General features: G+C 35.1%; 1 protein-coding gene across 5 annotated transcripts in view; it reads right to left on the bottom strand.

Moving 5' to 3' along the window:
* Positions 1-1,534: 1,534 nt before the first annotated feature.
* slo (calcium-activated potassium channel slo) overlaps positions 1,535-13,446 on the bottom strand; it is a 78,930-nt gene continuing 67,018 nt past the window's right edge. For 3 of the 5 annotated variants that reach the window (XM_089729924.1, XM_089729922.1, XM_089729920.1), the window contains 10 exons: positions 12,286-12,348; positions 11,219-11,254; positions 9,903-10,032; positions 6,835-7,006; positions 6,346-6,570; positions 5,680-5,974; positions 5,132-5,268; positions 4,372-4,508; positions 3,717-3,942; positions 1,535-3,306 (listed from right to left, as the gene is read on the bottom strand). In XM_089729924.1, the coding sequence (XP_089586050.1) occupies positions 3,220-3,306; positions 3,717-3,942; positions 4,372-4,508; positions 5,132-5,268; positions 5,680-5,974; positions 6,346-6,570; positions 6,835-7,006; positions 9,903-10,032; positions 11,219-11,254; positions 12,286-12,348 (1,508 nt within the window). In that variant the 3' untranslated portion in view covers positions 1,535-3,219. Of the gene's footprint in view, positions 3,307-3,716; positions 3,943-4,371; positions 4,509-5,131; positions 5,269-5,679; positions 5,975-6,345; positions 6,571-6,834; positions 7,007-8,113; positions 8,180-9,902; positions 10,033-11,218; positions 11,255-12,285; positions 12,349-13,446 lie in introns of all 5 variants that reach the window. The other 2 variants (XM_089729921.1, XM_089729923.1) reach the window with 2 other exon arrangements.

Below are 13,446 nucleotides of genomic sequence, written 5' to 3'. Positions count from 1 at the left end.
ATGAATCGCTACTATCGATCCTAGCCAAGTCACTTAACCGAAAAAGCATTTCGATATTTCGTTTACCATTCGATTTATCGACTAAAACAAATGATGTTTCCTGTGAATTGGCTGGGACGTTTCTTGCATTTCAAACTAGTTCAATTAATACAATGATTCATACTAAATCCTCAGAGGTGGTTATGTCAGTATACCTACCGCTTGCAACTTTGCGTAGCCATTGAACATCTGACCGTGAGCCCCCTTTAATTTACGTTATAGATTTGGACAGACCTTGTTTTTATAATTACGTAAATAATCTAACGTGCACAACCTTCTCGAAAACGTTATTCTTTACAAACTGTGATTTTTAAGTATGCTTTTATTTATTTAACTATAATATACATAATTTATAAGTCTAAATTTTAGTAGGCAAATTGTGAACTTTATGACGTGTTGGCAATACAATGGATAATGCGATATACATGTAATTATTTATCAAAGAGATATATTTTTTAGTTTTGGTGTCAAAATTAATTTTCGATTTGTCATATTGTTAACAAAACAAGTGTGGCAGTATTTAAAAATTCAATTCCATTGTCTGTTTTGATCTGTATGTGATTTTTAAATATCGTTTTGCTTTAACTGTTTTTTTTCTGTGCGGTAAGTAAATTAATTCGATTATTTGAAATATTACACATTCATATGAAAGTGAAACGATGTACCTATAATTAATAGTAAATTTTAAGGCCGGTTTTGCCTAGTCTATTACAAATGGGATGAAATCTAATTTATAACGTGACAGAATTATCTATTGTACAATTTGTACATACAAGATGTTTGATAAACTTTTAAATTATGACTTTTAAATAACATTCTCACATATTCTCACTAGTCGTTACAATGAGGTATTCATTTTAATTGAAATATTTTCATATTTATTAATTTGTAGCTGTCGCGTGCTTTCTATAAAGGTACACTTACTGATTTCATCAAACATCGTGTAAATTTTAAATTGAATAAATAAGTATAATGCTGACTATATTATTTATATAAACGATTCATCTAAAAATTGGTGATGTAACTATTTTTCTATTAAATTCTAATAACGTTAATTTAATCGACTGAACTGTTATCGATAGTTCATTCGATGTTGCGTGTCACACTATGTCAGTGCGGTTTGATTCAGTCGATTAAAACGTCACTAATACAATCAACGTAGTTAACTATGAGAATCCACAATCGTCAAAGCACCCGGAGTTAATACTAAATACACTGCCTGGCTTCACAAGCCCTATTTTTCTATAATAAATAACGATAATTTTTTTTTCGAAAAATAATATCACACATTTACAGCGAAATATCACTTTGTACTCAAGTGTCCGTCGCAAAATAATAAAATGAAAACAATTTTGTTTATGTAGAGCTCACAATGGCAATTTTTTTTTAATTTGTATCAGTTCATAAGTCTTATTTTTGTGCAGCGCCATGTATCACGTCCACTTTGACAATCCCCTGCCCGTAGGAAATAAAAAATAAAAATAAAAAAAATAAAAAAGCTACACAATTAAAGTTTATTGAATAAACAAAATGAAACAATATAAACTAAAATGAGACTAAACATAACAAGTTCGTTTTATATTTTTCGTGCAGTTCTTTGGTTTTATGGACGTTCAAATTATTATTTTCAGTCTTGCACAAAAAATACCAAACAACTACAGGTGTCCAAAGTTTATTTACAAAAAGATAAAGAGAAATGAGCAAAATCTACCATAGTACGTGCACCTTTAAGAATAACATGAAGTATATATCTTACAGCTAAAGCGAAGAAGTAATAATTCAAAAGATACTAAGAGCTACTTAAGTGAAATAACAAATTTAATTAATACGCAAATTGCCTATTAAATCAATCAGTCAATGAACATTTTAAATGCTAAAAATACACATATCAGATATACATATATGGAAAGGTGTTAAATATTTAGAAAACAGATGAGACAAAAAAGTTCAGTGAATTTTATAGAATGGAAAATTCTAGATTTAAGGTAGTTCGAAGGTAGCCGATGCAGATATATTTTTACTGTGAAACTAAAATTTTCTGCAATTAAAAGTTTAAAAGGTTCCATTATTTCGATCACAAATAATTATTTAGGTACTAACTTTTAATATTCAAGATTAAAGTCGTTCGCTTCTCAAAAAACATTACTTAATAAAATTGTTTTTTTTAAATTGCAGTCGCCATTGTTATTTTTGGAGCGCAAAATGGTGGATTTTGACAAAAGAGAATCAAAAATGAAGAAAAAACAGGAACAAAAGTGCTTTGTGTCTTTGTAATATAGCATAGAGCTGTGTCAATCTAGATTTAAAAATTCAAAGATAATTTTTACAACACTTATGAACTAAAAATATAAACCAACGCCATTAATATTTTGACCATTTTCAACTAATATACATATTTTGTCATTACTTAAAATTTAATAAACATATTTAAATAAATTGTCTTATTTGGTGTTTTATTCGTGTTTCACATTATTTAAAATAGCTTTATAGTCGCTTTTAGACTTAAAATAGTGCTGGATTAAAGTGCAGCAATAATATCGTGAAAATAATATAATTATAAGCGTTGTAATGTAGTGCAGGCAAAATTGTGTTTCAAATAAAAGGCGATGTATGATTGATTTAACTGAACGCAATGTCGGAAGTAGGATTTTTTATTTTGAACTGTGTAGTAAAAGTAAAAAAAAGGCCAATAAAAATATTTTTTAAATTAAGGTATTCTGGGGTTCGATTTAAATACAGTTGACAGTTTAATCTTGTTTTTATGGTATCACTAAATAGTATAGAACAAAGTCGCTTTCTCTGTCCCTATATCCCTATGTATGCTTAAATCTTTAAAACTACGCAACGGATTTTGATGCGGTTTTTTTAATAGATACAGTGATTGAAGAGGAAGGTTTATTTGTATAATAACATTCATTAAATAGTGGAGAAATCAATAATAAATTACAGTTTCCGAAAGGTCGCTGGTACTCTATAAATGACAAGGATCAGAAAATGTGATACGAGATTTAACCGTCAAACTGTATCCAATCACGTCTCCAACTCAAATTAAAGAACTTCGAGTTAATAGTTTCGATTGTGCAGTGGAGGGTTTGGGCAGTTCAGGGCGGGATTGTCGAGACGCCGGGCCCCCTAGATGTAGGAGTAGGGCCCGTCGGTGAGGGCGCTGCACAGCAATAGTCAGGAGGCGTCGTCCTTGGGGGCGGGCGCGGCGCGGCGGGACGCGCGGTACTCCACGCCCGGGTCGAACTGCATCAGCACGAACACCTGCAAACAGACCGCACTCACGCGTCTGGAGCCCGCCGCTGCTATATCCTAAGGCAGCGGTCGGGGAACCGGGGTGGATTACCCCAAATGGGGTAAAATTAAATTTTGGGGGGTAAAAATGAAACTTTTGCGAGTAAAACTTTTTTACTGGTGGTAGGACCTCTTGTGAGTCCGCGGGGGTGGGTACCACCACCCTGCCTATTTCTGCCGTGAAGCAGTAATGCGTTTCGGTTTGAAGGGTGGGGCAGCCGTTGTAACTATACTTGAGACCTTAGAAGTTATAACTCAAGGTGGGTGGCGCATTTACGGTGTAGATGTCTATAGGCTCCAGTAACCAATTAACACCAGGTAGGCTGTGAGCTTGTCCGCACATCAAAGCAATCAAAGCAATAAAAAAAAAGATTACTAACTTGGTCGGTGGGCAGCAGCGAGAAGTCGTCGGGGGGATTAGTGATGACGTAGCGCTTGCTGCTCGCGTCGCACGAGGACGAGGTGTCCCGGAACCTGTAGAGGCCGATGCACAGCATCCCGTACGTGCTGAGGGCGGCCACGAACAGGTCCCCGTACTTGCCGGCCTCTCCGAACTGGGCCAGGGGACCGTCGTAGAGCGATATCTGGCCCACTCTACACCGGTCTCTGTTGGAAACGATTGATCAATAAATATACATAATATATATATAATAAATATTTTTTACTGGTGGTAGGACGTATTGTGAGTCCGCACGGGTAGGTACCACCACCCTGCCTATTTCTGCCGTGAAGCAGTAATGCGTTTCGGTTTGATGGGTGGGGCAGCCGTTGTAACTATACTGAGAACTTAGAACTTATATCTCAAGGTGGGTTTTACGTTGTGGCCCACAGATATCCACATTTACGTTGTGGATGTCTGTGGGCTTCAGTAACCACTTAACACCAGGTGGGCTGTGAGCTCGTCCACCCATCCTAGTCCTACCACCTAGGTCCTACCACCAGTGATTTCAATGTTTTCGTTTTTAACGATGCGAATTTGAAAAGTCGTTTTGAGATCATCGAGTTTGGTATTTGTTTAGTGAGTAGTGCGGAGACCTGTTGGCCAGACTCTCGGGCGTGGAGTACCCGCCGCGGAGGCCGGCGCCTTCGGCGAGGATCAGCTCCAGCTCGGGGGTCGCGCCGCCCGTGATCAGCGAACGGATCAGTGTCAACGCGTTTTGGTTGAAGTACGTCTGCAATTTCGAAATTAGTCAAACTTTGGGAACCCCTACTTTAGATTCATCCATCATTCATCAATAAAACCATTTTAGCGATTTAAGTTCGCGTTTCTAAATTATTTCTAAAGTATTATTATTCGTATTCGCGTATTTCTAAAGTATCGAATACTTTACAATTTCCGTGGTTACACCTTACCTACATATTAAGTGATTTATTATCTACCAGTAAACCCACAATTATAAAAAAGCTACCCTGTAAATGGAGTTTTAGTAAGGATACCTAATTTTTTTCAAAAAAGATTATATCCTATGTCACTCGGGAATAGTGTAGCTTCCAAACAGTGAAAGAATTTTTCAAATCGGTTCAGTAGTTTCGGGGCCTATTCAATACAAACAAACAAACAAATCTTTCCTCTTTATAATATTAGTATAGATATAGATGGATTACGCACGGACTGAGATGTTGTTCTTTGACGTTTGATTATTATGACATATGTCAATAAGTTAATGCTGCAAAAACGTTCAGTGACTCGATTAACAATATTTAAGCTTTAGTCACATTGAATTCGTTGCTGAAAGCCCTACAAATTTAGATGCAAGATGAAAAAGGTGATTTAGATAAAATTAATAAGTCTTACAGTGGACATGAGAGAGTCGAGTACGCTGACGGCAAACGCAGTGCCGCAGGCAAAAGGTTGCGTCAAGTACAGCTCCGTGTCGGGGTCGTCGTCGTCGTCCTGGTCTAAGAACTGCACGTTGCTATCGTTCACCAGCTCTGATGAGCAGAAAGAATATCATTATTTTCTAATGGGACTAGACGAGGTCGGAGACTCACTTGTATACTCGACTGCTCCGCGTCAGAAATAGGCAGGATAGTAGTAGATACGTGGGTAGACTGGGGAAAAATTAGTACCCGCTCGCAGGATTTGAACTTTGGTATAATTGCATCTTATCGTATCGTATGTTCTTTCACCTCATTAAAACTACTTAATTAACATTAACATAATTAATCTTTCAAAATCACACGACGACTGGCACATTAGGCTATCAGTCTACATCACTTAGGCGAAAATCCAGCGATTTTACTCTCACAAAAAAAAAAAAACGCTTCTAAAATTTTTCAAAAATGACACTATATTATATTAATATTCTAGAATTATTTCCTCACATACTGCAGACGGTGTACCTGTAATCATAGGTACATTAGCACCGTATACGGATCCCCTCCTCTGCAGCAGCACGGGCGCGGGGGGCTGGCCCGGCAGCGGCTGCGCGTTGCTGCCGTTGGCCCCCGCGCCGGCGCTGAGCACTCCTATCGTGTCGTCGAACGTCATCGCCTTGATGTTCAACGAAGCCAAGATAGCTTCCTTGTCCGCCAGTGTAGGGTCATCGTTCGATGGCACCTTCGCTGACAGGATGCAGCACATGTCGCATAGGTTCACGTTTACTGCACGCAAGTCGGCCCGGCTTAGCGGTGAACCCTAAACAAATATACCGAACGATCATTGTTGACTGTCACTTCAGCTGTTCAATTTAGTATGCTGATTTGTAGACGTGAAGATAATCAACTTGGCATTGACCGGAAATTAAGTGCTATTAATTTTTTTTATATATTATTTTGGCGTTTATCTTTCACCGATTGTTTGGTCGTCAAATATGGCATGACAATATGAACCTTCGTTGCAATTCGCCACTCAAATAAAATGTTATATAAGGTATGGCCGGAAATTCAGAGCAAATCTATGTTATAAGTAAACCGTTTAGAAATAATTACATTATGATCGCCTAGATTGAGATAGATTTAAACAGGATCATAACCTCACAAAAACTAATGCACGTTAGGGATACTCACATTCAATACAGATATCTTCGGAAGATTCTGCAACATTTTCCATTCTCTTCGTATGTAGTCGACGCTTCCCACGATGACCACGTGTTTTAACTCGTGGTAGTGGAAATTGGAGGCTCTTAGCGGCATTACGAGATTCCTCAAGCCGATCAGTGGCGAGTCTGGATCCGCGAATAGACACACGACAACGTGACCATTTAGAACCGTCATAGCCGCTTGGTTTCTGTCCTGTTGAGATTTTCTTTATTATATTTACGGTATTGGTAATTTAATATTCAACATTTTTTCGGTAAGCATTACGTTTGGTGAATTTCGCTGGTCATTTCTATCTGGGCCCGATTTTAATGTTGAGTGGTCAAATTCTCCACAGGGATAAATGTATATATATTTTTATGGTTATATTAAATTATATATGGACATTAAATTAGTACGTAATGCTTTTAAATTAATTTGTTAGAGTGATAATTAGGTAAAACTCAAAGCTCTACTTACTAATATACAATCTTCAAGATTCCTGGCAGGGCTCCAATGGAACATGCCTGTTGAGTCGTATTTCATTTCAGTCTTTTCAAAGTCGAAGTCTTTCGACTGGTCGTCTGCCAATCCAGCAGGCAGACTAACTCCATTGCTGTTCTGATTACCCCCACTGCTTCTGCTAGTAGGCCTGTCGAGTCATCCAAAACATTATTCCTTTCTCGATTTCTATATCTCAAACGAATTTCGTGCTAAATTGCGGGTGATAAACTAAAATTTTATGTAAATTCAAACATGATTACTTGCTTTATTTTTAACGTGGAATATTTTAAGTTTTATTATTTTATTTCATGCACTGTGGTCATATACTATAGTCATAGCAATGTATTGTGAAGAAGATCGTGGTACCTACTAATGTAGTAATAACAGTACAATATAGACTACGCTATTTATGTATTAATAATGGACTCGATCGGTGACTGTACTGTTTTAAATATAGCGAGGAAACGTGAAAAAAAACGTAATGCCTATTTATAAAAGTCTAAACAGAAATTCTTTCTGAACTAAACTTTCGTATTTCTATAAAACCAAAACATGCTATGCTCCTAGGTAACAGTGCTAAATAATGTGAGTAATAAATTTTATATTACAAACCTTTCATATTTATCTACAATTACATGAAACGGGGGTAAACGTGACATAAGCTCTACGTACTACGGAAATTTCTGGAATAAAACAAAAAAAAAACAAAAAAAAAACGGTAATGTGTACAGGAGAAGTAATTGTATCGACAAATTACTTTTCTATTTTTATCTATTATTTTACTCGAAGTGTATCTACAATTTAATTAAAATTAAATTTATAGTTTAATCCCGCGTTTTTTTTTAATTTAATTATTATATGTAGGATGTATGATTACATTACAGTGTTCGTAGTCCCGAACATCTAAGGTGTCAGTCGGCAGCATTTTGGCTCCCGTGACGTGTCAGTAATCATAAAATGACATTAAAAAACGCGGGATTAAGCCGTTCAAGTTAGTTTTGGTTATATCTCCGACCCGTGAAAACCGAAGAAAATGCTGCTACATCTTCAATTACATAGAATTCATTTTTAATTGTTTTTATTAGGACTTTATTAAGACATGTTTTTTTTTACTTAATGTTCTTCGAATTTATTATTCTGCGCCTTCGCCTGTACTGGTACCATTTTACAAACGAAAAGTACTAAAATTCGATACAGAGCCAAAACTACTGAGTCAAGAAATCGTCTAGCTTTTTATATAATTTATTTGAGTTACATGAGCTTTTTCACTTCGTAGGCAAGGTGATAGGCCTGGTAATTCGTGTCTTGATCTTGAGGATTCCTGTAATAGACACCAAATAGGTCTAATCTTAAAGGTATAGTTGTGCAATAAATTTAAACTGAACGAAAACGGAATCATTTTGTTTTTAAATTAATTAATCAATGTATGTTAAACTTAGATATATGGTAAATATATTCTCATGAAATTATATAGGCTCTTCGATTTTATAAGTGGAAGGTTTGATTGAGATATTCGCGTAACAATTAATATCAAATCTTCGAATTTTAATACCGGAACTCTGTTTTATTTAAAACCGGCTAGACAATAGAATATTTCTATTTTTACTCCTTTTCATTCATATCGTTTTATAGTTCTTTCTTAGGAAATTAAATAAAAAATACACATATCGAACCAATCAAAGCACGGAGCAGCTTTAACAGTTATTCAATAGAACATGCTATTTTATAAGTTAATTAGATATAACGTGTTATCTGCTATTAACGTGTGTCCTGTCATCGGGTAATAAATTTAAAAAAAAGCAGCTAAAATAATAGCAGTTTATAGCAGGTTATCATAAACACTAATATTTCGTGTGCTCTGTGCTCTTGTTCTAATAAGGGTTCAAATTACACATTGAGGTCAAGCTTCAATGGGACAAACTTAAAAAGAAACTTAATTCATCATTTTAAGTTTAATAATTTATTTTATGACCATAGCTGTTTTTAGAATGCTGACAATATTAAAATAAAACAAAACATCGATCAAGCGAATAACAGTCATGTACCTAAGCTTTAGAGCATCTTTCATCTTTCAGATTAATGACAGTAATTGCTACGTATAATTATGTTGAAATCATACTTCAGTGGTTGAAATTCACCTTTTCTTTATTGCCCTTGTTAGGTTAGGTAACCATTTTTTTTTTAATGTAACTAGTTACCTAACAACTAGGTTAGGTTAGGTCTTATTTGACGTTATGAAAGATTCTCTAAACAGTTTTTTTTAATAGTTAACAAAAAAACAGTTAACATTACAATAGGGTCTTTAAACTGTCATTAAGTTAGCTGATTTTCAATTTGTGCTCTAAGTCGTTGTTTATCAACATCTGTTTGTGGTTTTTATTTATTATCTAAGTATAAGACATTAATACAGTATTTACGGGTGTATCGTAGGACTTTTAGAACCTAAATCATTTCCTTGCATGTTTTACGGAAGTGTACATTTTACGATTCCGATTCTCGGCTCCGATTATAGTTTATAATAGTTTTAGTCTGGTTTGTGGAATACAGTGTAATTTACCAGTACATTATATAGAATGAGTGAGAATCTATAGAGTCTTATTTTTTATCAAAACTAAGTCGCTTTTCATTCCTGAAATACGTATTTTTTTAATATATTCTTTTTTCCAATAAGTTTCAAAATATAATTTTCAAGAAAATATGCTCATCATAAACAAAACAAAATGTTCGTATATTGTATAGATTGTCGTCGTAATAATATATGGATGCCTATCATTCACCCGCAGTGACAATATTAATTTATATCCTGCCTATCCTTTCCTACCTGGATTTCGGCAATACAATGCCGAAAAATCAAAAAAAAATACAAAAAGGGTTCCATAACCTCTGTCGTACCACTAGGAAACCTAATGCCAGATATTACGTAGGAGGTAGTCAGACTAGACGTGAAAGAAATTAAGCCAACTGTAACAACGACAGGGATGGGACGGGAATACAGGTGCAGACATCACCCGGCGGGCGACAATGGCGAATCAAATAAGACTTACGTATCGGGCGGAACTCGATTGACGTTCGGCTTTACTTTGTTGACTTGCCGAGTCGTCGTCGTGTTCACCAGCTGGTTCGCCATTGGAGACAGCATCGCCGTCGGCGCGTTCCGATGGTTGCGATTTATTACTTTGGCGAAAAATAATTAACGTTAAATTAATAGCTAAGCTTTAATAAAGCTTTTATAACGCTTATTTTCCATGCTGTTTTTTGTCGTTTTGTGCTATAAGCTAATTACTATATAAACCATTAATTGGACCTGTTGTTATGTATCAACCTAAAAAATTGTTTAATATTAATTAATAATGCAACACCGGACACGTGTGCAAGTTGAGCATTCTGGATCCAAACCAGCCTTTGGGATAAGGTAGTTTTGACATTCATTTTTATTTATTTGTTTTATTATTATTTTATTCCGAAATCGTTGTTATTGTTTTTTTTTGTGTTCCATGTGAAGTGTTATTGTTATTGAATGTAATATGAATTCAAGATCTGAAGTAAATGAAACAAATAAATAAAAAATAAAAATCTATGTCGCGTTACTCATTTGAGGACTTGATTAAATATCGGTTTAATATACATAGCAGTTTTCCAAATGAACATTTCTTTTACGGAATATTTAAAGAACAAAATCTTTTTGTACTATATTGCTACAAAATATTCATGTCAGAATTGTTTTTTCCCAAGCGCGTTCTTTTTTTCGTACAATTTTACAAGAAAAAATCGGGTGTCTGTAAAGTCGGTTTACTGACGATAGTTGAACGTGACAACGTCATAAGAAAATACTGATGGAATGGTTTCATTTTTGAAAAGAGCATTTTAATTTTATTTGTTTGATAGATATTTTGTATGGACAATTGACACCACATTCACTTTTCACTGAACTCCATACTTGATGAAAACATGTAAATGTATTATTGTATAGCAGCTGTCCACGCCGATGCATCGCCCACTCAAGTAGGAGAGAGACAGATGTCGAATATTGTCGAACGCTGCCGAACGCGGAGGCCGATTGTGCCTCTTTGTTGTTCGTTGCGCGCTCTCGCTTGCACTTCAAGCCTTAAATGAAACGCCTCAGAGCGAGGTAACGCCGCATGACTCATGTTTTTTCGTGTGTGCCGCCGGCTCCATCGAATTATAAGACGTTGTCACGTCAAAAAAAAGGTTACCTACTTTATACAATAGTTAATTTAAAAGGTCTCTTAACAATGTTATTGACTTAATTTTATAAATCCACGATTGAGTTTTTCCTACAAGACTTTAACCTCTACCGTCACGGTAGATTATTAACAACGTAACGCATGTAGGTACTTACAGTTTGTGTCTTCCCCCCTTTCGCGGGCGATTTCGCCTGAAAACAGGAGGAACTTGATTAGAAGCTAAAATCATTGATTTTCAGGTACCTACTAAATTAGGTACATCTCAAATAGAAACGCTTTATATCTATAATGCATCTATATAATTGGATTGGGATGATAAGTAACATCTGTAACATATGGTTATTGATTTCAAATTGAAATACTTAATACGTTTTTAATTTATTTTCTACTAAGATTCTTTCATTTATCTTTTGAATTTTTATTTATTTGATTATGGTTATAGAAAATATTTAATTAGAATATTTAATACAGGCAACATTTCGTCATTCAATAACACTACAACGAAAGCATAACAATAAAATACTGCTGCCAGTAATCGATTTAAAGTATTAACATGCATTCTTGGATAAAGGGCAAGTATACATGAATTGTATTATGTATAATAAAAAAATATTTATTATTAAGGAGTACTAATAAATTTATTTCGAAAAGTACCGAATAAGAAATAAATCCATTAATTGGCAACAATAGCTAAACAAGTAATAGTGCGGGCACCATTTACGAGCGAATGCTTTTCCATGATACATGTGTAATGCACGGCAAAGGGATACAAACCACAAATGATAAAATACATCCGCTTTAGAGTTTACCAAGAAGCACATATCAATGGAGAAAATTGTTCATTAACTTCAAAATCACGAAATGTGAATGCAAACTTAACAGAAAATGATCTAGGTTAGGTTTCCCAACAAAGATTGGTTGGTTTCAAACGAGCTGTTTTTGGAATGAGCTTCACTTGCAAAAGCGACGGATAGTCGAACTATGTTTCAGCTGGGACTCATGCCTGTATAGCTTTATTTATATTCTTCAAGGGAGTACTGTCGCCTAAACGTTTTGTTAGTGCTCGCTATGAAGTATGCGTGATAAAGCATCTAAGTGCACGGTAACTCACGGTAACCCGGGACGAAGCATATTGCCGGTCGTCTAATGGGATTGGGCCGATGATAATTTAAACCAAAAAAAATAAAATAAAACACTCAGCCCCAAAGAGGCTGAGATGTACCTCGAACATGGACCTTCTTGGGCAACTCTGGCGGCGTGAAGGTGGGGGGAGGATGGTGATCATCTGCAAAACATCAGCACAAGTTCGCATTCCGATACACCACTCAATAAATACAATCCCTACAGGCACCTTGCAATGTATAGCGTTCAGCTGACTTCGTCTGTTTTGACGTTTTTATAATGCTTCGATATTTTAAATCGATTTCACTTTTAGAAACTACCGAAATTAACGAAGCGATATCTTGAGAGGTGCGAAGCGATGTCGAGACACATATTCGAATGTTGCCATTGGACAATTGGTTTATTTTTCTATTCGAATTAATCACTTGATCAAAACAAAAGTAGCATTAAAAACAAACTATGGTTTTATTTCGATCAAATAAAACAAACATGCGTCAGGTAGGGGGTAGCATAAATATTTTTAAAGCCGGTTTTCTCTGTATTCTTCTAAAAGTGAAATCGTTTTTTTTTTATTAGAGAGAAATTACTTTTATTAGAACATCAAACTACTATGTAACTACACACTTAGAGTATCTATTTATGAATAAATTACAAACAGTAAACATGCGGACAAGCTACAAAGACACACAAAAAACAGCTAGCTGTCAGACAAGCTCTATGTGCAATATTTTAATTCGTTAATTACGATGGAATTAGAACCCTATTTTTTATTAATAAGGACTAATGTAACGGGCATGAAAATATGATTATTTGGTGAAAAGGATTAATCACTACGTTAGAATGATATGGGTGGAATATTGAAGTTAAAAGGACGAGAATACGAAATGTAAGATGGCAAATACCATTTTACGACGAGAACAAACTCTGCAACCCATGGCTGCTTATTCCGGACAGTTCTATTGAGGCGAGATCTAATCAAAAAATATTCCAGGTAGGGTTTTGATACATGGTTCAAGTTTTAATACCGTATAAATAAATAATAACAAACTTAAAAGTTCTGTTTTAACTAAATTATCACAACATCGATAATTAATTAAATACCAGGGTCTAATTTAATGGAAAAATAAGGGTTTATTTTTTCCTAAAAAAAAAAAAAATTACAACCGAAATAAACGACATCAAATAATTCTCTCTCGTTCTTTCGAAATATCGTCTAAAAGAGAGGCCAAACAACTAACTGCTCAATAAATGCACATAGAGT

The sequence above is a fragment of the Bombyx mandarina genome, chromosome 09 (assembly GCF_030267445.1).
Source record: "Bombyx mandarina strain Sakado chromosome 09, ASM3026744v2".
Taxonomy (NCBI): domain Eukaryota; kingdom Metazoa; phylum Arthropoda; class Insecta; order Lepidoptera; family Bombycidae; genus Bombyx; species Bombyx mandarina.
Note: the sequence above shows the minus strand (reverse complement) of the source record. Positions and strands in the feature narration are given on the sequence as shown.